We start from the raw sequence: 25,537 nt of genomic DNA on the forward strand, positions 1-25,537 counted from the left end.
TACTTCCTGGAGTGGTTCCCTCTCTGGTAGGTCCAAGAACTTCTTTTCCTAACCTGTTTACTGTCTTCAATCCTTTTCTCTTAGGAGTAACACCTGTAGTTGTACCTACTTCAGAGCTGACGCCCGTGCCCTAAATCCAGCCTCTTGCTCACCTTTTCCCCATAACCTTTGATAGCAGTTCATTACGGTGCTGAAAGGTTAAGTCATCATCTACCTCATTCCTTTGTAGGCACCGCATCCCCAAGGAACAGTGGTGGCTGAAGCTGAGACCCATCCTCAAAATCCTAGCCAAGTACGAGATCGACTTGGATACCTCAGAGCACGCTCACCTGGAGCACGTCAGTCGGAAGCGGTCTGGGGAAGCTCCTGTCTAAGCATCTTTGGAGTGAGGGGAACGGATTGCCTGATTATGGTCAGCTCACCTCCTGCTAGATGCAAGTCCGTGTATTTGCAAGTGTTTTAGCTCATTTTCCATTAGGTTCCTTTTATTTGGTAACTGCAGCCATGATCAGCTCTGACTAGGGGGCAATGAGTGGAAGCTCCTTTTAGATAGAATTCTTCATGACTTCTACCCAGCTTCATCAGTCACACAGGCTGGGCTCGTCTAGTGCTACTGCTAGATTTCAGTTACTCGGTTAGAACTTTCCTAAAAATAAGCTTTATTTATTTCTTTGTGATAACAAAGCCTTGGTTCCTCTACTACTTTTGCTACAGTGACAAACAATTACTACACTAATAAATGCCAACTGGTCACTGTTTTTGGTTCTCCTGTTACCGTTTTCACAAGTAGAATATAGCACGATTGACCCCAAGCACCACACTCCGCCCAGACAGAACACCTGGGAAAATGCAGCGAGGTGATCGCCCCGTGGACTTCTGCGGCATGTCTTGGCTCACACGGGGTCCTAGAACATAGTACACTGGTCCTCACCCTCGTCCCGCACTAGCCCCTCCTGCATCCTCTGCAGCCAGGACGATGCTCCAGTCTCCCTTAAGCTAAAGTTGTGTGTCACCTCTTGAACATATGCCCTTTACCAGAGTAGCATGTTTCTAGCCATCGCATGATCTCTCTTCCTCTGCTGATGACCTAGGGTTCTTCCTTCTCAACTTTCCCCCTATACTACTTCCTGGATGAAAGCAAGACTCCACTTGCAGGGAGACATGTACATTTTGAAAGTCTGGGAAATTGAGACACCAAGTCTGGGACCTGGTTTTGCGGGTTGGTTGACATACTGCTTTGGAAAGATGTCAGTTCTTATTCAGCGTAATTTCTGTTCCATAACAGCTGCTGCTTCCTCAGTAGCCAAGTACCCATGTAATGCAGTTGGTCTTCAGAACTGGGACTACAGATTACACTCCAAATGGACAGGATGGTGCCCTGTCAATGCCAGGTTTAAGATTAGCCTCCAAAAACCACATCCTGGCTCTCAGCACAGGCATATATATTCCTTCCAACTCACAGTTTCCTCACATGCTTCATGCAGCAGGAAGGAGGTTCAAAGTTACAAGGGGTGGAAGAAGGAATTACCGCTAGTGCATCACTTTTGCTGGCTGCCCAAAGTCTTACTGCTGTACCCTACAAACAATTCTACGCAGTGACTGAGAAGCCTTATCATAGCCCAGAATTCAAGCAGCCAGTGCTTTTTGTACAGGAATTAACAATAAAGATCAAGCACTGTTATCATGGAATCCTCAAAGCAGCCTATGAGGTAGGTGGCAACAGCCCCATTTCAGAGCTGAGGACACGGGGGCTCGGTGATTAAATCGTGGAGAAAAGTAGGAATAGTAGAAATTGCCAGACGTGCTTTAGAACTGTTTATTTCTTTTTTGAAGTGAGCAAAAACACCAATAGCAAAAGGGCAAAAGCAGACATACTTTTTAAAATTAGCTGTGTCAGCCGATTCTGTTCAGTTTTATTTGTAGTTCCCAATCAGTGTTTTTAAAAAAAGGTTTTTCAAATTTGCATACAGGTCATCTAAGATCAATAACAACTTGATCTAGTTTAGAAACATAAAAAAGAAGAGTACTGTTGACTAAGTGTTGGTCACTAAAACAGATTACTTTTGGGTAGGGGGGCCATCTCAAAAGAAGCTCTTGTAATGCTCTTCCCCCGCCCACCCCAACCAATGTCTTGTACAGATCAGTAAAAAACAAAGTTTCCAAAACAACTGAAAGAAAAATAACTCCAAACTCTTGGCAGAGTGAGCTTCGTATAGGGAATGAGGAAGACTCGTGGGAAAAGGCAGCCCAACTCCTCCTCCACTAGAGCAAACACCTTCGTCTATGATGCAGGAAATGCCTGCTAAGCCATTAGAGCAAACTGGCTTTCAGGAAGAGAAAGAACTGCATTAGAAAAGTTCTTAGGACTGCTTAGGACCTGCTATCTCTTCTACTATGTGGAAAGCCTGGAGACAATCTTTCTGAAATAACATTGCTCGACTATTGTAACCCTTGGGCACAACCATGAAAAAGAGGCAAAGACTACTGTTTCCTTTGTTGGTGAGAAAGGGGGCCAGTCCCTTCTGAATGCCCCATAATGTGGCATTCTAGGGACACCACCCAGGCCAATTCTCAATCTGCACACTATTTGAGGCTGTAGTACTTTCATTTGAGGGCCATAATGTTAGCTGGAATTTTCTTAAAGTTGTTCACAGATCAGCTAAAATGCTTCTAGCGGGGTTCTTCCGAAACATTAATTATGTCCCCAAAGGAAAACCAAACACACGTTCTTTCAGTGATTTTCATCTTCCTAGAGAAATGTAGTTGTACTGTTGACATTTTCCCAAAAGGGGAAGATAAGAGAGATCTCTTTTTTGCAGGGTGCAATATAAGAAGCCAAGTAAGCAGTACACAGAAAACAAAGGGAGAGGTTTTTGTTTGTTTGGTTGCTTGGTTTGGGGAGGGGAGATGGTGTGGCGCTTACTGTTGTGACATGTTGCCTCAAAATATAAACCACACAACAGGAACAGCTGCTTTTCCCGTTTTCCAAGACACAGAGACAGTACTGCAGGAAAACAACCTCACCCAGAGTTGCCTGCGTGATGGTGCAAACGTCTCCTCCAGGCTATTCTACGAGTAATAGGTATTCCTTCAGAGAAGCTGGCAGTGGAAGGCCTTTCACCGCATCGGGCAGATACTGGAGTCCCAGGCTACGGCGCACAGCATAGCGAGAGAGTGTTTTTAGAGTTCCTGGGGCTGAGCACAGAACAGTCAGTTTTTCACATAGCTGCTGGTCTCTGGCCACTTCTCGTGGCATGGTGCCATTTTTCCTTAATTCAAAGTGTCCAACCGCTCTATGGAGGAGCTCGAAGCAAGAGTCCTCTTTCTCAGTTCCAAGTCCCCTGACTAGCAGGGCCACCAGGCGGGAGATGGGTGTCTGGCCTTTTAGGTTGATGACTCTGACCTCTGCACCATAATCGAGAAGGATGCTGATGCTCTCCAGATTTCCCTTCATGGCAGCCCAGCTGAGCGGGGTATCATTGTTATAATCCAGGGCATTGACCGAGGCCCCACTCTCGAGGAGGGCCCGCACACACTCAGCATTGTTCTTAAAGGCCGCCCAGTGCAGTGGCGTGTCTCGGTTGCCATCCAGTGCATTGGGGTTTGCACCATACTCCAGGAGGACCTCCACACAAGCCTCATCCTTCTCAGCTGCATAGTGGAGGGCTGTTCGGTTGTAACCATCCAGGGCATTTACCTGTAGAGAGCGAGGAACTATATTACAGTAGACAGACGACTGAGAGGACGACAGGCCGGCAAAGAAGCTTGCATGTGTGTATCCACTACCTGTGCTATGGAATGTTCTCAACAACAGGGTCAATAAGCAATTCCCAGGGGGCCTTGGTGATCAAGGTGGAGATATGACAGGAGCTTAGCAACAAACTGGAAAAGATCTGTCCGCAAACAACACCATTCTATTATGTGCACTGAGTGGCTGGCCGGCATTATTCAGGTGTTTGCTATGTTCTTAGTGACCATTCACTAGAATCTCTAACATTAGAACAGGGGCTAAAGAAAGAGAAGATGAAGTCTGTCCTTGTAACTACTTTGAAAGATGTTTATTAAAAAGCAGCTTGAATGTACTAAGCAGAGTAAGGGTTTTGGAGCATTTTATCTACCCTAACTCACTCTATCCTGTGGCTTAAGGCAACCAGACTGAAACATAATGAGGCCAAACTAAGCTCTGCCCACATAGCTCTGCTGTGCTCTTTAACCAGGCAGAGAAGCTCAAATTGTTCATCCAAGCCAGCCCCTTGCAAAAATATGCTGCGGAGTCATAAGAGAACCTGGGTGAGAGTATGTGGAGGAAAGAGCACAAACCTCCCCGTGCCGAAAAAGCAGTTGGCTTGCTAAGAGGCAGCATCACCTCTAATTTCTGAAGGCTGCTACAAAGACTTCAAAACCCAAATTTTTAAACGGTATATTACCTTCCCCCATAAAATGCAATAAATAACTGAAATATTTAACTGAGTTAAACTTCCTATTTAGCTAAAACCTCTTCTTTTCCCCCAAGATGTTTTCACTTTTCATCATTGACATAAATCACTGGCTTTCATTCCAGGGTCACTCACAAAAGTGATGGAGTAGATAATGACAAGTAGAGAAGAACATGGTTGTGCGGAGATGAGGACGCTGGGGGCTGCCCCTTAGGCCTACTGACCAGTGTGTCTGGGGCCTGCAAAATGGCTTCACGGCATGTCTGATTCAAATTGCGCCTTAGCATATACACATTCAAGATTGCTCACCAAGAGTCAAAACCACTAATATATTTATTTAACAAGCACTTACTTAGCAATTACTACATGCCAGCATTCTAAACACTTTATAACCTTATAAAGAAGATATCATTAGCATCCCCATTTTACAGATGAGGAAACTAAGGCAAAGAAACTTTAAGTAACTTGTTCAAGGTCACGCAGCTGGAAGTGACAGCTGGAATTCAAATCAATGAAGTCAGGCTCCAGACAGTCTATTCTTTTAATCACTCACTGTACTATGCTGCTTTTTGCTAATGCCAACATAAATTAAGCTGTGGTTTTTATGTTAACATACTCATTAGAAAGACTACAGAAAACAAGATATATTAAAACAGAAAACAATTAATGGGCAGAAATAGCACAAGAAGTCCAATCCTGAGGATAAGACTGCCTAATGATACGTATTTATCTCCCAGTGACAGTGGCATTAGAAGTGCACATCCGGTAGCAGGTTTGAAATAGTTTAGATTTAATCAGAGTTGAAGGACCTTTGCACTTAATAGCTCCTGGACAGTTAAGAGGCACTGAGAGGATTAAATGGAAATACAAACAACTCCATTGGGAGAAAAAGGGGAGATAAAATTCCCTCTTCGTGAAGCCATGGACAGCTTAAGAAAGAAAGACAAAGGAATAAAATCCTTTGGATCATTTCATATATTGGCCATTACGTTTTGCTTTAATATTGGCACTGCCAATGTGACCATGAGCTAGAAGGAGGGAAAAGGTGGGAGAAGAGATAAGAAATTTTAAGAAAATAAGAAGCTCACATTTTTGTGAATCACTAATGTGACAGTGGTAAAACATTACCTCAGCTCCTTTTTCCAGGAGTAGCTCCACACAATCAGCATCTGACACCATGCAGGCACAGTGCAGCGGCTTCAGTGTGCCATGGGTACAGTTCACATCTGCTCCCTATGGGCAGAAGGAAACTTCAATCAGTGTGCTCAGCTCCGGCTCATCGAGCAGGATAAGACTCAGAACTGAGTCCAGGGGGGAAGAGGATTCTAACTCGGGCTGTACTGTAAACAGACTACTGGTCTCAGTTCCTATTCCTATTAATTAAATAACATGATGATGCTAATGTCCAAACCAAGCAAATACGCTGAAGAGGAATAAAGGAACTGTCAATTCTGTAGATCAAGTTATTAAGTTTCTCCACAAGGTAGCCTGCCAGAAGGTTATTTGGACATCACTGCGGACATAAACTGATGTGTAGAAAACAGTGGGAACCTCATCATGAGGCAGGAAAGCTGGAAAAGCTTTCTCTGGCCATTATGCTCTGAAAAAGTCAGGAAAGTGAGTCTGTCAGACTGAAGCCAGGAGAACTGGCGCACTCTTTTTGTCATTCAACAGACAATAGTAAGGTCATCTTAACATCATCTTTTTGTTTACAAACATCTTCAAGGTAGCCTCTTAGTACCAGCCTTCTCTGCCACCTAGCCCCTGCTCGTACTTCTATTTCAAATCTGATAAAGGAGATGGAAATACCACAGTCAGACCAAAGTCATTGAATGACTCAGCAGCAGAGCTAGAATTAGAACATGACAAAATTTCTACTGCTGAGCCTTCTGACACCACTTTTGCTGAGAACAAACTAAGACTATGACATTTTCTTCTCACAGCCGTGGCATACAATTCTGAAGCAGATACAGAGCTCTCGGCTGTAAATAAGGATTTGAAAGTTGCTGAAAAGAATGTACAGAAGTAACCATCTGGATGCATTTTCTAGTGATCAAAAATTACCCTGTAACTTCTCTACAACAGGAATAATATACAGTAAAAGGTATAAAGACCTTCTAGGATACACTAGTCGTATAACAAAATTACTGAACAGCAGTGGTCAGATATCAGATACTAATGTGTTTTCTAAAGTCAAAAATTACCATGCATTTTAGGAGTTGGTGATATTTTCTACAGAACTAGAAGAGGTAGCGGTTGTTAAAATAGAAGACAACTGATAGCTATGTAATCATTATAAAGCACAAGGATCTGAAAGCCACGTCTGCTTTGCTCATCTCCTTCCTCCCTTAGTACAACATGTACAGAAGACTTTGAGCTTGCTAGATCCCATATGCACCATTTCCAGACAGATTTTACAACGATCATGAAACTGGCGTTATCTAGAACATATTTCCTGAAGAAAAACATCAGATGCTCAAAGTGAAAAGGCGAAGGGAAGAGAAGCAAAACAGGAAAATTACACTTCAATGGTCAAGTCAATACATTTATGACGATTGTAAAAACTCTTTGTGATCTTGAGCTGAGTCAAAGCTACAAATGTGTAATCTATGAGGATTCCCCAGGAACATTCCCGCTTCACCTCCCCAAGGACTTGGGCATCAATAACAGCACACTCACCCCTCTGATGAGGTCCTCTACATTATCATGTGGGAAGGAACGAATGGCAGCAATTGTTCGGATTAAGCGCTCTGAGAGAGAGTATTTGCTCTGAATGCTCTGCATAATATACCACATACTGGAACTCATCAAGGCTCAGGGTATGTTCACATGCTCCAAGCTGTCTGGAACAAAGAAGTTTTAGGCATACACAGTATCACTGAGCACACCTGTCCTTAGGGGCAGGCGTTCTCTGGGGCCTTCCCAGTACTAAGAGCAGATTTCAATGATCAGTGATTGATTAATATCATTTTCTCTTAATCGTAAGGAAATAGGTTAATAATAGTTGCTTAGGGAGCCGGGTAAACCTGGACACAGACGATCTGACTCTCAGTTCTACTCTCTGACCTAAGTCTAGCACAAGATTTCCCCAAGAGACTCCAAGACCCCCAGGGAGTTCTGTGTGGTTTAACAACAAGAGTATGCAAGGAAGGGGATTTTTTTAAAGGCTGAAAATGCCGCAAAACATTCTTTTCCTCCTCTGAAGTTTGTGGTTTTTATTATCAGCACCAATTTTAGGTTATTTGTTACATTTGGCCTTGCAGTATAGTTATGTTCATATGGCTTCTCCATCTAAATTATAAAAAATTGGAAAACAAGCATGGTCCTTGTCTTCCACTTTTTTGCCCATGTAAGGCCATCCACAGAGTCTCACAAAAAGAAGTAGCTGATAAATATTGGTTGACTGACTGGCTAAAAGGTATGGAAGTGAGAAGAGATGAAAAAGGCTATAGAACAAATACATCTATGTTCATGACAAGGCAATTGTAAAATAGTTTAAAATGTTTCCTGAAAAGAAAAAAAAGGGGAACTAGTTGAGGTAACATTCTAAAATAAGGAAGGAATGCAAAAGTATAACAATTCTGGAGTCATCTATATGAAATCAGAAAAAAATGTCAAAGTTCACACCAATGACACATGCTTGCAGTTGTTGGAAAACAAGTAGATTTGAGTGCAAAATGAATTAAAAATTTTAATAACTGGCCACTTGTGACAACTGAGAAACAGATTTGGGCAAATATATGTTGAAACCACAACATGACAAAGAATTCTAGAATAGAAAAAAAAATAATGCAATATACTTAAATTCAACGATGATTAAAGTTTTGGCTGTGTAACAGCCATATATGAGTACTATTTGGGAAACAATTAAAATTACAGCAAACAAGGTAGAGCATTTCAATGAAAAAGCAGATATCAAAAACTGTACAGAAAATACCATGAAGTACAGCTCTCTAGGTGTAACTGTTTAGGAATCTATGTTATTATTAAACTATAAGTTGCTTGGGGGTAAATACAGTATTATTTTCAATAGTGCCCTGTACATGCCAGCTTCTCAATAAATATCTATTGAACTAATGTAAAGCTTATTACTTCGGATCCTAACCAATTCAAGACTTATAATATTGTAACAACAATGGATGGTGCCAGGTAGGTACTAGACTTACCCGAGGAATCACTTGGTAAGTCATATAAATGTCTAACCGCTATGCTGTACACCTGTATATTAGTTAATATAATATTAAATGTCAACTGTAATTGAAAAATAAAAAAATTAATTCAAGCCTTGCAGTAATTAAGCACATTATGTATATGATGATTACTAAGGGGGAAAAAAATCCTAAAATTATTTTGGTCATTTCATACTATGCAATTTTTGCTTTTTGTGATAAGAGTATCTGCTCATATATTATGTAACATACTATACACTCTAATGGTTTCTAATTACTAGCCATTTATCTGTTTAAAATATATATAATACTAATTAATAGATTACAAGTTAAAAATATTCGATTCACAGGTATCAATGATTCAAATTGGGAATTCTTCTCCCCTATTATAAGTGAATAAGGTTACACACTTGTTATATGTCTCTCTCAAATTTTCTAGATAGTTTAGACTTGGCATATGTTTTCATCTCTCCAACAGCCACTAAACTCCTCAGAGACAAGGGTCTGTATCTTACACTTCTTCGTTGCAAGGAAAAATGGGGGGGGGGGGGGAGGCATTTGAGTCAGCGATTCCAAGAATGGGGGCAGAAGACAGAGCATCTGAAGTGGAAGGCTTAGATTGAAGTGGTTCTGTTAACCGTTTCTAGCCCATGATAATCGGAAGAAGCTAAATAAACCCTGCAATCATTTTCGGGGCGCTCTTAGACCCCAGAACTCCTAACTCAGAATATGACCAGTGGTCCTCTGCTGCTGCCTCGAAGATACTGGTGAGTAGTGAAACTCCAGGGCACATTGACAACATGCACTGTCAGGAAGGGTCAAGGAAGTCTAAACTCGACCGATCTCCGGACAGCAGCCCGTGCACGGTTTGACCCCCAAGAGGCCCCTTTCCTCTGCTGGAGCTGAAAACCCTCTCCCCGTTTTCTTTCCCTTCGGATCCAGAGAAAACACCAAGGCGCTTTTATTGCGAAGCTAGCAGCAAAGTGGGAGAGAGGCAATATTTAACAGCTGTGGTGCTAGTGAGGCCCTGGCTTCCGCCCGGGCGGGGAGACCCTTGGCCCCGCCAGAGGCGCCCCCAACCCACCGCACCTGCTGAGAGAGGGCTCGCGGCAGCTTTATCTCGTCGAGGCAGGGGACGGAGGGTAAGGGCACGAAATGGGAGGACGTGTGGTGTCACTCTCCGCATGGGCTCCCCAAAGATCGCTTCAATCCCCGCAGATCTCCCGGGGCCTGTCCTTTAACAGGGTCGCACAATCTGCGCGGGGGGACCCACAGAGGCGGACCAACCCCCGCTCGGATCTCCCCAAGGCCGGGAACGATGTCTCAGCCTCGAGGGCTCGCGGACCCCGAGCGGGGAGCGGAGGAAGCGTTACTGGGTATGGTGCACCGGGTTAGGGAGCCTGGCTGCAGGCATTACCGCAGAGAGGGCCGCACTCACCAAACCGCGGGGCTGATCTGGGTCGTGAAAGCCGCTGTCAAGACGTGACCCGGAAGCAGAAGTTGTCTCCAGTGGAGCCCTCTGTTTACAGGACCTGAAGGCGACTAGGATGGGCGCTTGCGCACCGAGCAGTGGCTGTGGGCGGAACGCGCCTGCGCAGACTGGTGAAGCATCTGTCCTATCCACGTCTAGTTAACCGGTCACTTTCTCGCATTGCCTTGAGGCTTTGTGCGCAGGCGCAATGTGGCGCTCTCGGCCGCCGAGCGGCGGTGGACACAAAACTCACTGGTCCCGGCTGTTGGACCGAATCTGTGGGTCCAGGCCCGCAGTGCGTTCGTCCACGCCCTCTGCTGCCTCCAACTGTCTCCGTCTGTGATCAGGCCTGGGCATCTCATTCCCAGATTATTCCCAAATTCGCTACACTGGTTCAGTATTTTAGGAGACAAATTGTTAGTAAGAAATGTCTTTGGCAAATAAAAGAGACTTCCAGCATTACTCATAATATTGGAACGCAACTATGCTCCTTGGAACCTTGCTGGATACTGTCCACCCTCCCTCAGAAGGAGCTATACCAAAGATAAACAACCATCCAAGAGGTGTAGTAGCCCAAATGTTGAGGACTGAAAAAGAGGTACATGCTGACAATAACCCTGCCCACCGGGGAGATACTGACGCCTCTGAGATGTAATTTCCATACAAAGCATAAACATTTCGAAGCCAGGAGCACATAGAGGCCCATGTATGTGAAGAATGAAGCAGCCCACACAGACTGTAAAGGCTGTGGACCACCTGGCAGCCCGTTTGCCCAAGAGTGCCCAGCGCCCATTCCCCAAAGCTTGTTCTAAGCAACAAAATATAACCAGTTTGAAAGTAAAGCGGGGCTCAGACAATTCATATACCTCAGTGAGGGGGCGGCAAACTGGAAAAGATCATGCCCTGAGTGAGCCTCCTCTGAATTCCAAACTGAAAAGGATTTTTGCCATGCAGGAATGTGTCCTCCACTTCCTGCCACTCTACTGTGGTGAGATTGTCTAATATTTCAAAAGAAACTGAAATCCAGATTTTTAAAAAGTGAATTCTCCCAAACTGCAAATGTTGGCAACTTTTTCTTTTAAAAAAAAAAAATCGTTTTTAAAAGCAGTCAACATTCAGCCTGCAAGCCACCAATTCCAGACTCTGGATTTAAGGCTGCTTTGGTCATTGACAGCTCTGTGGAAGAGAGGTTTAGGGGCAGCCCTCTGATTGGGAGGGAGTCTGGGGAGTTGATTTGAAACTGTAGCTACATATTAACTACATTGTTTTTAATTCATAGATTTATTTGGGAAAGTTTGAAGGAACCTGAATGAGATTATGTGGAAGCTAGAGTTCCTCACCCCAACCCACCAAACTACTGTAAGGCATTTGATCAAATCAGTGAACTGGAAATAGTTTGATTCTGTGTTCACTGCTTCTAAACCAGAAACCTATATTTGGGCCCTAAAGAACATTAAACCTCCAAACATAGGAGCAAGGCATACCTGTGTTGGTGTTGATCCAAAATAGAGGAGCTCATCTGTGAACCTTAGTCCTTCCTGGCTACCCACCAGCAGGAAAAAATCAAGAAAAATCAAACCACCTACATACCTTGTCCAGATCTAACCTCGTTTCAGTCAGTACCTGTCAAACTCCCATTCCTGTGTCTAGAACTGTGTGATTTACACTAATAGCCCAGTAGTATATTCTCCCCTGAGCTCCTTGGATCCTACTTGGCTGCAGAATTAATAAGATAAGAGGCAGAGATGTAATAAATTGCATTCCATGATGCCATGGGCCCAGGCCTGCTAAATCTCCCTCTTTCTATTATAGATCAAGGTGATGCTTTGCTTGGCACCACCCATAGTTTTCTCAAAGTGGAGTATAGCTTCACACACCTGACATAATGAGGGTTTGGTGACTGCTTCTCTGGCCTTCATCTTTTTAAGTCTAGCTCTGGTGGGTCCACCACTCTGTCTTGGAAAATCAACTGCACAAAAGAAGGAGGTCCCCACCTGAACACAACAGAAATGATAGAGTCAAAGGACCCAGCAAAGGAAAGTACCACAGTTGAAAGGTGGCATCTGTCCCTTCTCTGAGATTCCATGCTTTGGCAGCTCTTGTTCAATGTCATGTACCAACCAGGGTGGTAGAAAGAAAAACCATAGTACAGAAAACCTAGCTTTTTGTCCTGGCTCTGAGATCAATAGTTCTTTCATTCTTTTTTTTTTTTTTTTTTTTTTTTTTTGTAAAGTGGGAACACTGGCTGAAGTAATTTCTAAATATCCTTCTATTTCTATAAATTCTGAATATACTTAATGCCCAAGCAAAACTTCCTGCTTCCAAATTTTTACTCCCTAGTCCAAATAAGAACAGCTTTATGTCTATCATAACACTAACATATTAATGGGACCTATGAAGGCTTAATTATAAGATGGCCAAGTCTACAGTTTCTGTTCCATTTTTGCTTCTTCTGGCTCATTTCTAAGACAACGTAAAGACAGTAGTAATTCCCAGCTTCAAGTTTTAAATGTTATTTTTATCAAAACAATGTTCAAGCACACCAAAAAAAAAAAAAAAAAAAAAAAAACTAGAGAAAATAGTATGATGAACTTGTTATATCCATCACTTATATTTAACACATTAACATTTTGCTAAATATTTTAATCTAATTTTTTGTTTCTTTATTATTTTTGTCCAGCTTTAGGGTTTTGAAATAAACTAATTATTTTCCACAGTTCCCACAGCTTTGGGAGAAATTCTTTTCTGAGGTTTGATTTGACATCCCATAACTTTCCTAAAAACCTGAACTATCTCATATTTATTTATACATTGCTTCCTTGAAAAAAGACAAATTTTTTTACCCGTGTTTGTTTCATGTCTCAAAATTTCTTGGCTGGTAAAAAAAGGGGTATATAAATTCTGGGAAACTCCCAGCGTCTTATAAATATAAGAATGATTAGAGTCTCCCAGCGACTCTACAATAGACGATCCATATAGATTATTTTATAGTGTCTCTGAGAAGCGATTGCACAACCAAAGGAGATTTCAGATCCATTCATTCATCCATTCATCAAACACTTTTTGGACAGTGTTAGGTTCTAGGTTCTAGGCTCTGTGCTCAGCAGTGCAATGCAGGGTAGACAGAGATGGAAAGACACATTCCCTTTCTATCAAGGGTTGGGAGACAGATTTGCAAATAGTCAATTGCAATAAAAGTTTATTATTTCAGTGAAGCTTTATGTACAAAGTGAATGTTGAAAAATAGTTCTACTTCATGGTGAGATCAAGATAGGGTAGAGAGAAGGAGGGTCTGTGAAGAGTTTTCTTGGGGAGAAATTTGTTTGAGCTGTTGAGTTCCCACTCTGCTCACACCCAGAGGGAAAAGCAGTACTTGGGCTGTATGTTTTCCTCAAGCCAAAAAGGGGCTTCTGTGGGACTAGAGAGCTTAGAAATTGTTCCCAATACTTGAAAACACAGAGAATTGCACCAACTCTTGCCTATAAAACTAAAGAAGGAGGTACCACAAAGCAGAGGTGGCTGCACTACGATCTACTAGTACTCCCAGATGTGGTACGGATGATGAATGTGTAAATGTTCCTCTGGACCAGATGTGAGCCACATACAAGACAGTCAGCACGGGGTTGCCATTCATCTATTCAAAAAGGCTGTCTAGAGGTGTGGAGGGACCCAGTGATCAGAAGTTAGAGATGAACACAGGAATCCTAGAACCTACACAGGATGTCACAGGCAACCATCTGTGTCAGTCTAGGCCAAAGGGACTCCAGTGAGAGGTCTCTGATGATGGCAATATTCAGAGAACCTTTAACAGCACTCTGCAAGAAAAAGAGTAAACTCTAACTATCTGCCAGACACAGGTAGTACAGACCCAGCCTATCAGGACAGAACTGCCCTAGCCCCTTAGTTGTCCTCCCTCCTCCACACAGCAGATCAAATAGCAGTTAGTTAGTTGGGGTGGAGGTAAGTTGAGCAGAAAGCTGGATGCAGGCAGCCACCAGTCACAAGAGGCCTTACTTAGGGGAGGGGGAGAAGGAGAAGTCTTAGACTACCTAGTAACTTGGAATGAAGACTGAAGTATTCATTCACTATCTTGGACTGGCAACATTCTAATTACTAAATCAAGCCTCTCTCTTTTTTTTTTCACTTTAAGTGACTGTCAATTATGGAAGAATGAAACAAAAAGTCAGGGAATGTGCTCATTTTTCCATTCAGGAGCAGGGGGAGATTATCCCTTCCCAATGACTATTTTTAAAACATGGTAAAAGCCAAAAAACAAAGTTGTATTTTGATGACATCCCATGAATCTTGCATTCAATATCCTAACTCTATATATATATTTCAGTTTATTTCTGTTCTTCATGTTTTGATTACAAGTGACTCCCTAAGTTTTTTTATATGTGTTGTATCTCTCATAAAACTTTTTTTTTAAAGATTTTATTGGGGAAGGGGAACAGGACTTTATTGGGGAACAGTGTGTACTTCCAGGACTATTTTTTTTCCAAGTCAAGTTGTTGTCCTTTCAGTCTTAGTTGTGGCAGGTGCAGCTCAGCTCCAGGTCCAGTTGCCATTGCTAGTTGTAGGGGGCGTAGCCCACCATCCCTTGTGGGAGTCGAACCGGCAACCTTGTGGTTGAGAGCCCGTGCCTCCAACTAACTGAGCCATCTGGGAGCTCAGCGGCAGCTCAGTGCTGTGTTCAATCTTAGTTGCAGGGGGCGCTGCCCACCATCCCTTGTGGGACTCGAGGAGTTGAACCGGCAACCTTGTGGTTGAGAGCCCACTGGCCCATGTGGGAATCGAACCGGCAGCCTTCGGAGTTAGGAGCATGGAGTTCTAACCGCCTGAGCCACCGGGCCAGCCCTCTCATAAAACTTTTAAGTCAATATTTTTTCTTCTCCCTCCTGCTAATTCCAGTTCTGCTTTCAAGAAGTGTTCATTAGTTAGGGTTGATTTACAGTGGCACTAGTGTTTCTATTTTCAGACCTTGGCAGAAACTTGAACTAGAAATTTGATAATAATGTTTTGCCTGTAATTATTGTTGCTATCACTGTTCAACTTGTGTCAGTATCCAGTCTCCATGGATAGATGCCATCAAGCTGTCCCAGGTGACAGATGTGGGTGTCTTGCTCTTTGAGCACTGTGGCTACCTATTGACCACAGGCCTTTTTGGAGTGAAAAATTCCTTTCTTTACCTGCTGGCTCCAAACTCTTTCCTGATTTTGAGTGCAATCCTCTAAAGTGACAGTGTGCTGGAGGAGAGGAACTCTGCCTTACAATCTCTCTAAGTGGTAACAAGAAGCTCTTCATAACCGTTTTCTGGCTTCTGGCCAGAACTCATTACTCACTCTTCTGTCTGAAAAAGCTTTATCCTTTTTCAGGGGCCACCTGGCTAATATTGATGGCAAAGTTTTCCTGACACCCTTCCTAAAGAAAGGCGACTTAAGTAAGAAGTGATTCCTTCCAAAAAAGCCCTTCTCCTATCACCAAAGTAAAAGAAAAGAAACAAAAGGAAGTTTGAGATACCCTAAGAGCAAAGGAGAGAGGGGATCAGTCAAAATTAACAAAGTAGGATGAAAAAATAAGATCCAAGTGTCCGATTAGTTGGGAAAAATAAGTTTTATTTCATTAACATAATCTATTTCCTCTTTACTTTGAATTTCTCAATTTTTAGGGATATTGCTTATAGCATATTCCTCATTTTAGAAACAATGTAATATGATGCAAACACCATCAGGACCAAGGTTCCAGTTCTGATAGTAGCTCTAGTTACTTTACCTGTCTTAGCATCTGTACAACAGCGTGAGAGTAACAGGACCTCCCCAAAGGGTGAATTTCACAAAACTTAGATCACATTTGTGAAGAGTGGTTTTGTAAACTACATAAATGTTGGTTCTCATCTATGTCATCTTTGTATTATATTATATTTGTTCAACGAGGTTACCAAATGTGTAGTCCTCCCAGTTCCATTGTAAGCACTTCTAGCACAGAGACTTAGATTTCCCGCACTTACCTCCCTGCCATAGCACAGTCCCAAACACACAGTATTAGATAAATGCGAACTGAATTACCATAAAGTGAACTAACCTCCCCAAAAAAGGAATAGTGGAATGCCTCTATATACTGATCCCTGATCGGGAAAGAACTCAGAGGCACATATAAAAGGAAAACTGCCAGGGAGCTTTGGAAATACAGCAAAGAAAAACAAAAAAAATTTTCAGAGAAATATGTCAGCCTCATAAAACTTCTTATACACTTAAACCTTGTCCTAGAGAAAGTAATTCAGCTTAGAAAAGAACAGTATTAATGTGCAGCAGGGGTAGTCTCCCAAGATGTGTCACCAGAATTAAACAAGGACTTCTTTCAGAAACAGCTCAGAAGCGGACATGCTGTCAATATTAAACTCCACTCTTTTTCTTCTTTCTTGTAAGTTTCCCCAAGGCCCAGGGAAATTTATAAATCACTGTGTTTCTAAAATCAGTTTTTCATCAATATTTTGTTATTTTTTGGGGGCCCTACATGTCACCAATATTTTTCACTATCAGAATAATTTTGAAACCTTTTGAGACAGCATAGAGAAAGATTACCTGAGGAATTTTGGGGAAAACATTACAGTAAGAATATAAATAACAATGTTTGTGATAGTTTTTAAATTATATATACACATAATACTACTTCCCCCCAAATTTGGGCAGTTACAGCAAAACTTTCCTAGCAAACCAAGACTGCAGTGGACAACTCTAGCAGGAGAGATTTTAAGATTGTTCAAGGGGGGAAAATTAACAGAGGAAATGCCCAAACGCCTGGTACCAGTGGGTGGTCCAGACTGATCTGGAGAATCCTACTAGCAAAGAAATGACTAGATTCTCTGAATCAATTTCAGGGGCTTGAGAAGCACAGTTAGGTTGATCTCAGAATTTTGTGCTCTCTTGAGGCCTGCGCTTTTTCTAGTTGGAGTATGTCTCCCCCTGGAGGGGAAATAGAGCATTTGTTCCTTCAGGCTTCTTGCTCAGAGTTTAATAGTTATTAATTATTCATTCATTCATTCATTCAACAAATACTTATTAATTCCTATTACTGTGTTCCTTGTGATAGATGCTGAAGATCTATCTGAAAATAAGATCAACACGGGCCCTGCCTCCAGGGAAATTATAGTTTAATGTGAGAAATAAACATTAAATAAAGAATCACCTGAATGCCTTAATAACCACAGTAGTGAGAAGAAAAAGTATAGAGGGCAATATGACTATTCAGTAGAGCAATCAGACTAGGAGGTTAATGAAAACTTCCCTGAGCACAGAACTGGAAGATGAATAGATATGATCAGATCAAAAGTGTGGAGGAAGTGTAGGGAGTAGGCCTTCTAGCAAATGAAAAAAGACTATTTAATGACTCCAAGAGGCAAAGAGCTTAGGAAGTTGGAAGAGGCCAGAATAAAGAGGTGGGGGGCACAAGTTGAGGCTGGAAAGGTAGGGATGCTCCAGATTAGGCATGGTCTTGGGGGACATGTTAAGGGTTCTACACTTTATCCCAAAAGAGTAGGAAGCTATTGATAGGTTTTATGATCACATCTATAAAAGGATCATTTGATTTTCTGATGAAGAATGTATTACAGAAAGGGAAGGACTGCAAAAGGAAAAGCAGCAGTTAAGTGATCTAGGCAAGAAACAATGGGGGCTTGGACTAGGGTAGTGGCCATAGAAAGGGAGAGAAGTGAGTTTGAAATATTTTAAGGTAAGAATTGATAAAACTTGGTGGTTGATTATAAGCTGGAGGTGACGAGGTACTTATTGCCAAGAGTGACTCCTAGAGTTTTGCTATGAGCTCCTAGATGAACTGAAGAGTCATTTACAAAGAAGGGAATTTGGTACCATCTAGCAAAATTCCAAATAGATGCATTTACCCTTTAAGCCAGCAATCACATTTTCTAGGAATCTATACTAAAAGTACATCTACACAAACTTGAAATGCACGAGGTTATTCATTGTGGCATTATTGTAATGGCAAAAGATTAGAAATACCCCAAACACTATCAACAGTGAGGAGGAGAATAGTTACATAAACCGTGGTACATAGTGGAGCACTGAAGCTATAAGCATAATGAGGACTATTTTACTACGTGTTGCTATAAAATGTTCATAATATACGCGTATTATGTGAGGTGAGGTGCAGAACAGTGTATATGGTAGCTACTTTTTGGACAAAATGAACAATTGTCCAGAAACAAATAAAAATGGTTATTATAGGAAGTGGAAAGGGGGAACTCGGACCAGGGGATGGGGATGGGAGACTCTGGCTATACCTTTTTATATAGTTTTGACTTTAGAATCATGCAATTATTTTACATATTCGAAAAGTCAATTAAACTAAAAAGAGGGGGGGGGAAAAGCAATCCCTAAAACTGAAAACGAGTGAAAGAAAACTAGGTGTGTATGAGATTGGTAACATAACCAAAAAGAAAGATTTATTTCAAATGACTATTAGAAACAGGACTTTGTCCTTCTTTAGTGGGATATAGTCTAAGAACAAAATAAACTGCAAAGAACCCTTAAACTTCATTCTGTAGTTTTAGTGTTAGTACTAATACTGGTATTGTGAAACTGTTTTATCTATAGTATATGCTAAAGTAAACAAATTCAGTGTAAGTAATACAAATGTAAAAATCACATAATTAAAAAATTTAGTGTTTTTGTGAAAGTTACATTAAATCTGTAAACTACAGGTATTCTAAAGAACCGATAATCTCACTGAAGGATATGAAGAAGCTGAATGACTTGGCGCTATGCATGAATCCGAGTGAAGAAACACAGAAGATTGTGCAGGGGGCCAGGTGTGTGATGATTCCTCAGACAATTTCGGTGAAGCTGAGGACATATAAAACCCTGATACTGAACACGTACTTTGTTCTTAATCCTAAACTTTACACAGTTATAAGAGACCAGATGTTTGGAAGATAGGGAATGTAATCATCTACAAAGAAAACTGTTTCAAGTCACAGGCAATTAAAAGACCTTTAAATATTTTGGCTTTGGTCAAGGGAAATGTGAAGAGAACATTTTTCACCAATAGCTATAAGGTCACTGTGTAAAAAGGGGGGCAGGCATTCTACAGACTTATATCTGGACTACACGCAGGCATTAAAGAGCATTTGAGTGCAAGATAGCCTTTACACGATACCTGTTTGGAGAAGAAATGGAGACATACATTACAGAATTTCACCAGTGCATTTGATGGAATTATGACTGAAGGGGAAGGTCCAAGAAGTCTCAAGAACTTGCATTTTCTCTACTGAAAAGAATTAAGGATTTTATCTAAAGTATTACCATTCTCTGGGCACCCAGATTTTCAACTATTTACTGGCAATGAAGTTTAAGATACAGAAAACAAAGTTATTCTTGGAAATATTTCACAAAATCAAATAATTTCTTTTGCATTTTTATGGAATTCATTTTTTACTTGGGATAAAAAAAAAAGAAGCAAGATAATTACAGGCAGACTTTAGGCTGCATTATAGAAATCTTTCCAAAATTATGGACTGTTTGTTGGCTTACATGTCAACTGTGGGACAAGATTCAGACTCAGGGTTTGGGCACTACTTTGAAAGTCTTGTTTGCAAAGAAATTGACAGGAAACATGACAGAAAAGTGGCCCCACTTATGAATTCTATCTAACACACAAGAAATAGTATCATTGTTTAATGCATTTGGAAGAATTTCTATAAGTGTAAAAAAATTGGAAAACTTCAGGAACTTGCTGCAAAATATTGATTAAAGAAATTTGTAGAAATGTGCCTGGTTCTGGACAATGTAGGCCAAAGAGTGGGATAGCAATGAAAGTTTGAAGTCAAACCTTTTATATAAAGCTACTTTTACTAGAGGAGAATTATACTGCTTAAGTGAACAGTTTTATTTTGTAATTGAGTTAAGTTTAAATATGTATACTATTATTGTGAGTCAAAGTAACACTTCAATAATGTGGCAAAAATTTTATAATTTAATATTGAATAAAAGCAGGATTATCAAATTTAAAATATGAATAAAATTAAAAATTTTCACAGGAGGAAATACAGCAAATTGTTGACTACAAAAGAAAATATTAGAAAACTTGAAGACACAGAAATAGAAACTATTCAAAATGAAACACAGGGGCGGCCAGTTAGCTCAGTTGGTTAGAGCGGGTGCTCTTAACAAGGTTGCCAGTTTGATCCCCACATGGGCCACTGTGAGCTGTGTCCTCCACAACTAGACTGAAATAATTACTTGACTTGGAGCTGACGGGTCCTGGAAAAACACACTCAAAATAAATAAAAGTTAAAAAAAAAGAAAATGAAGCACAGGAAAAAAAAAATGATTTAAAAAGAAAGAACCAGAGCAAAGTGATCTGTGAGGCATATCAAGTGGGTTAGTATACATGTAACTGAAGATTCAGAAGAGCTGGGGGCTTAAATAAATAAATAAATAATAAAAAAATTAAATAACGACTAAAAAATTTTCAAATTTGAAAGTTCAATGAAATCCAGGCAGAATAAACTTTAAGAAAACCATGCCAGGGCATATCATTATCAAACTGCTAAAACCCAAGGATAAAAAAAAAAAAAAATTCTAAAATCAGCCAGATGAAAACTGACACATTACATAGAGAAAAGGAATTGGAAAACTATGGCCCATGGATCAAATCTGGCCTACCTCTTGTTTCTGTAAATAATGTTTAGTTGGAACACAGCCCCACACATTCATTTATGTATTTGCTATGGCTGCTACCGTGCTATGATGGCAGAGTTGAGTAGTTGCAACAGAGACTATATGGCTTGCAAAGCTTAAAAGATTTACTATCTGGTTCTTTGCAGAAAAGTTTGCCATCTCCTGCTATAGAGGAACAAAGAAAATAATGCCAGCAGATTTCTTACAAGAACTATGCAAAGCAGAAAACAAGGTCAACCCAGAAGATTTACCCAGCAAAAATATCTTTCAAAAATAAAGGTGAAATAAAGACTATTTTAAACAAACAAAAGATAAAATGTTAAAGGAAGTTCTTCAGGCAGAAGAAAAATAACATGAAAATTTGGATCAACCAAAGGGATAAAGAGTGTGCAAAGTGATAAATATATAGGTAAATATTTAAAATATTTTTCTCAAATTTAAACTCTTGAAAAGATAAATGACTAAAGGAAAAATAAAAGAAGTGCACTTGGGGTTTTAGCATACGTAGAAGTAATAAGTGTGACAATAAAAATACAAAGGACATAAGGCAGGAAATCAAAGTATGTTGTTGTAAGATTCTTATACTCTTTAAAGGTAGACTGATAAATTAAGGGTGTATATTGTTAAATTATTGAGCTGCATTGTCCAATACAATAGCTATTCCCCACATATGGCTATTAAAATTAAAATTAGGAAAAATTAAAAATTCAGTTCCTTAGTCATATTAACTATACTTCAAGTATTAAATAACTATATGTGGCTAGTGATTAGCATACTGGACAGTGCAGATATAGAATGATTCCATCACAGAAAATTCTATGAGAAAGCACTGCTCTAAAGCAACAACAATGACAATAAAACAGAAGAAAAAGAAGAGGAAGAGCTAATAAGCCAATAGTGGAGGTAAAAAGGAATTATTTAAAAATTCAATTAGTCTGAAAAAAATTTCAGTTAGTCTAAACACTGGAATGGAAATAAGAAAGAAAGAGACAAAGAATAGATGGGATGAATAGGAGACAAACGGCAAGATGCTAGATTGAAAACCAATCTTATCAATAGTTATAACAAATGTAAATGGGCTAAATATCTCAATTAAAGGGTAGAGATGGTCAGGTTGGATAAAAAGTAAGACCCATGTATATTCTGTCCTATAGGAAATCTACCTTAAATAGATATGGCAAAAGAAAAAATGGGATAATATGCTATTCAAACATTAATAAAAAGAATCTGAAAGGGTTTCATTAATGACTAAGTAAATATTACAGCATTGAACAGTACCAGGCATAAAGAAAGATCATTTCATAATGATAAAGCAGTGAATTAAGCAAAAGCACATAACAATCCTAAATTGTTAAAGACACAATAAAAGACATTCAAAATACAGGAAGCAAAAACTAATAGAAATGAGAAATAGATAAATCCACAAAGATAGTTTAAATCCAAATATTAATTTTATTAATATTAAATATAACTGGACTAAGTGCTCTAGATAAAAGACAAAGGATGCCAAAATGGGTAATATGCAAAGCAAAACAAAATCTGACTATATGTTATATACTGGAAACATACTTAAAACTTACGGAAACAGAGGTTGAAGGTAGAGGAATGGAAAAGGATATATCATGCACCCCATCCAAAGGAAAACTGGTGCCAGTACATTAATATCAGTCAAAATGAAATTTAAGGCAAAGAGCATATTACTAAACAAGACAACCACCTAATAATAAAAAATGTGCAATTCACCAGGAAAATATTACAATTTAAAAATGTAAATTACACTTAAATATAGCACCAGAATATAGTATAAAGCAAAAATTATCAGAACTGCAAGGATAAATTCATAAGCATAGTGGAAGATTATAATAATCCCTTCTTAATAGTTTATAAGTAGACAAAATCACTTAGGATATAGAAAATTTTTATAAATAGTTTACACATTTGTTTTAAATGTACTAATGGAACTATCTAAGCCTTGCACCCAACAAATGCAAAACACATCCTTTCACAATGCATATCCGTAACAATTATAAACAAAAATTTGTGTATTGGACAAGTTTTAACAAATTTCTAAAGGTTGATATTGAACAGGAAGTGTTCTTCAACTAAAATGGATTTAAACTATTAACTAATAACAAAAAGACAATTAGTAAAGTCCCATGCTTGGAAATTAAGAAATATTCATTTATTAAACAAATACTTAATGTGTGCTTATTATGAGTTAGGCACACTGTTCTAGGCGCTTGGGATTATATTAGAGAGAAATTAAGTTGGTGCAAAAGTAATTGCAGTTTTTGCAATTATTTTTAACCTTTTAAACTGTGATTACTTTTGCACCAACCTAATAATAATTAAAAATCTAACAATACCAAGTGTTAGAGAGAATGTGGAGTAATGAGACCGTTTACCTTGCTGGTGAAGTATAAATTATTACAACCACTTTTGAAAACAATTTGATATTCTCTAGTAGAGCTGAAGATAAGCATACCATACCCTATGATTCAGCAAGTCCATCCATATGTCTAAACTTTAGAAAAACTTCTGTTATATGCACCATGAGACATGTACTAGAATATTCAAAGCAGCATTGCTAGCAATAGCTTAAATTTGAAAACAACTGGAATGTCCATCAACAGTAGAATGCAGATAAATACATGGCGGTATATTCATACAATGAAATTCAGTAGGACAATGAAAATGAACAAAGCACAGGTACCTCAACAACACTGATGACTTTTACAAATTTATAGTTGGGGGGCCACTGGTTGGCTACGTGGTTAGAGCGCAGTGCGCATAACACCAAGGTTGCTGGTTCGATCCCCACATGGGCCAGTGAGCTGCGCCCTCCACAACTAGATTGAAAACAATGACTTGACATGTTTCCTGGAGGTCCTGGAATAACACACTGTTCCCCAATATTCCCCAATAAAAAATAATAACAACAATAAAAATAATAATAGTAAATAAATATATATTGCGAAAAAGCAAAACACAAAACAATAAATTCTGTGATTCCATTCATATCCAGTTCAAAAGAATAAATTCACCTATATAACACTCAAAAACAAGCAAAATTATACTTTATTGTTTAGGGATGTATAAACATGTGATTGATAAACTAACTATAAAGAAAAGCAAGGAAATTATTATCAAGATAATAATCAAGATAGAGGCTACCCTAGGAGGGAGAAGGTTTTGACTCCAGCATAGGAAGGGGACTTCAGGTGGCGGGGAGAGGGAGATGCTTGTCATGTTCTGTTTCTTGATTTGTGTAGTGATTGTACAGGTACTATCTTTATTCATTACATTGTACATGTATGTTGGTTCACTTTATAAATTTGTATTATATTTCACAATTAATAAAAGTCCAAAAGAAAAGAAAAGAAAAAGGCCAGAAAGGCATTTTAAACATAGAGAACACCATGAATAAAGGTAAAGTGCTGGGTATATGGGAACTACAGGTAGATTTGTGCATCTAGAGGGTAAATAGTGTGGCAGAAAGGGGTGAAAAAATATGAGGCTGGAGGTTATGGGAAGCCTTTGGGACATTTTAAGATGGGTTGTGAAAAGGCTCAAATCTGAATTTCAGGTGGATTCTTCTGAATGCTGTGAGGAGACAGAGACATTGGGAGGCGGGAGAAGTGAGAAGGGTGCAGAGGAAAGGCTGAAAGGGGAACTAATTCTCCAGGCATGAGATAACTAGGTCCTGAAGTTTGCTTGTAGAAATGGGGAAGAGGAAATGGATTAGAGAAGTATGTGTGGGTATCGGAGACGATGGTAATCTTATTTGAAAAAACACACAATCACTTCAGGACTCTCTCAACTTTTCTTTTGTGGTTAAAACGTGGGCAGTAGGGTGCGGACAAAGCTGGTGTCAGGGATAAATAAATCTATTTCCTCTCCCCAAAAACTCAAATAAGACTTTTCCCAGTTTTCGAGACCTCTTGAAAAAGGAGATTGAGGCTCCTTCTTCTCACATACCCAACACTTGAAGAAATGTTACTCAAATGCCTCACCCTGCCTCTTGCCCTCATAGTGGAATCAGGGAACCATGGTGCTCTCTGTCCTCTGTGTTAGTTTGTCTCAGAGCTAAACATTTACTGAGAAATATTTTTTTCTAGCTTTTCCTTTTCTCATACACCTCTGTTGATTATTTCTTTTTTCCCATCAGATCTTAGACTCAAATTACAGCCCTGGCATCATCTCCATGCTCCATCTCCATCTTCTTAGTACCTTTGTCCATAACCACTCTTTTCTATGGAGATATGTCCCCTGAAACACTAATAAAAGTCCACAAGCATGAAGCCGAGAGGCCTATGTCCCACAGACCTCATTACAACTTAAACACCAGAGATTTCAATGTTCTAATAATGTGAAGTTGTGGGCAGTCTATTATCTATCACACCTGGAGGTGTCTTGGAGGTACTCATGTTGAGCAGCAAAAGCCACTAAGGCCATTAACAGAGGGAATTGATTTTTAATAACATAAAAAGCAACTGGAAGCAGGTGTATGATATGGTAATGGAGGAGCTGGGATGACCAGGAGATCGGATAAGTGATTTCAGGGTCACCCTCTGAGGGGAATCAGGTCCCAGTTTAATGCATTCGATCTGGGCAATCACCAGTGAATGTCACATAAAATCGCCCTCTACTTCTTAGAGACCCAGACAGCAGCACTGTGGAGAAGAGCAAGGTCTTCTTGAAGTTGTGCTGCTAAGGTTGTTTAAAGACTAACCTCAATTCCTGGACTCCTGGAGTATTGTTTTTCTG

General features: G+C 39.9%; 2 protein-coding genes and 1 pseudogene across 11 annotated transcripts in view; 2 read left to right on the plus strand and 1 right to left on the minus strand.

Annotated features, from left to right (window-relative positions):
- Positions 1–756, plus strand: part of PFKM (phosphofructokinase, muscle) — a 45,938-nt gene extending 45,182 nt beyond the window's left edge. For all 4 annotated transcript variants that reach the window (XM_074325773.2, XM_074325772.2, XM_019748355.3 and 1 more), the window contains one exon: positions 230–756. In XM_074325773.2, the coding sequence (XP_074181874.1) occupies positions 230–374 (145 nt within the window). In that variant the 3' untranslated portion in view covers positions 375–756. The remainder of the gene's footprint in view (positions 1–229) is intronic.
- A 1,046-nt stretch (positions 757–1,802) lies between these two features.
- Positions 1,803–25,537, minus strand: part of ASB8 (ankyrin repeat and SOCS box containing 8) — a 30,096-nt gene continuing 6,361 nt past the window's right edge. Inside the window, exons 1-4 of one of the 7 annotated variants that reach the window (XM_019748363.3) lie at positions 10,044–10,501; positions 7,116–7,279; positions 5,565–5,669; positions 1,803–3,697 (exon numbers count right to left, since the gene is read on the minus strand). In XM_019748363.3, coding sequence (XP_019603922.1) covers positions 3,065–3,697; positions 5,565–5,669; positions 7,116–7,244 — 867 coding nt within the window. In that variant the 5' untranslated portion in view covers positions 7,245–7,279; positions 10,044–10,501 and the 3' untranslated portion in view covers positions 1,803–3,064. Of the gene's footprint in view, positions 3,698–5,564; positions 5,670–7,115; positions 7,280–9,694; positions 10,555–25,537 lie in introns of those variants that run through there. The other 6 variants (XM_019748362.3, XM_019748364.3, XM_019748365.3 and 3 more) reach the window with 6 other exon arrangements.
- On the plus strand, positions 18,638–19,841 carry LOC109456193 (ERO1-like protein alpha pseudogene; annotated as a pseudogene).

The sequence above is a fragment of the Rhinolophus sinicus genome, chromosome 1 (assembly GCF_057876585.1).
Source record: "Rhinolophus sinicus isolate RSI-liver-muscle chromosome 1, RSI-T2T, whole genome shotgun sequence".
In the NCBI taxonomy this organism is placed as follows: domain Eukaryota; kingdom Metazoa; phylum Chordata; class Mammalia; order Chiroptera; family Rhinolophidae; genus Rhinolophus; species Rhinolophus sinicus.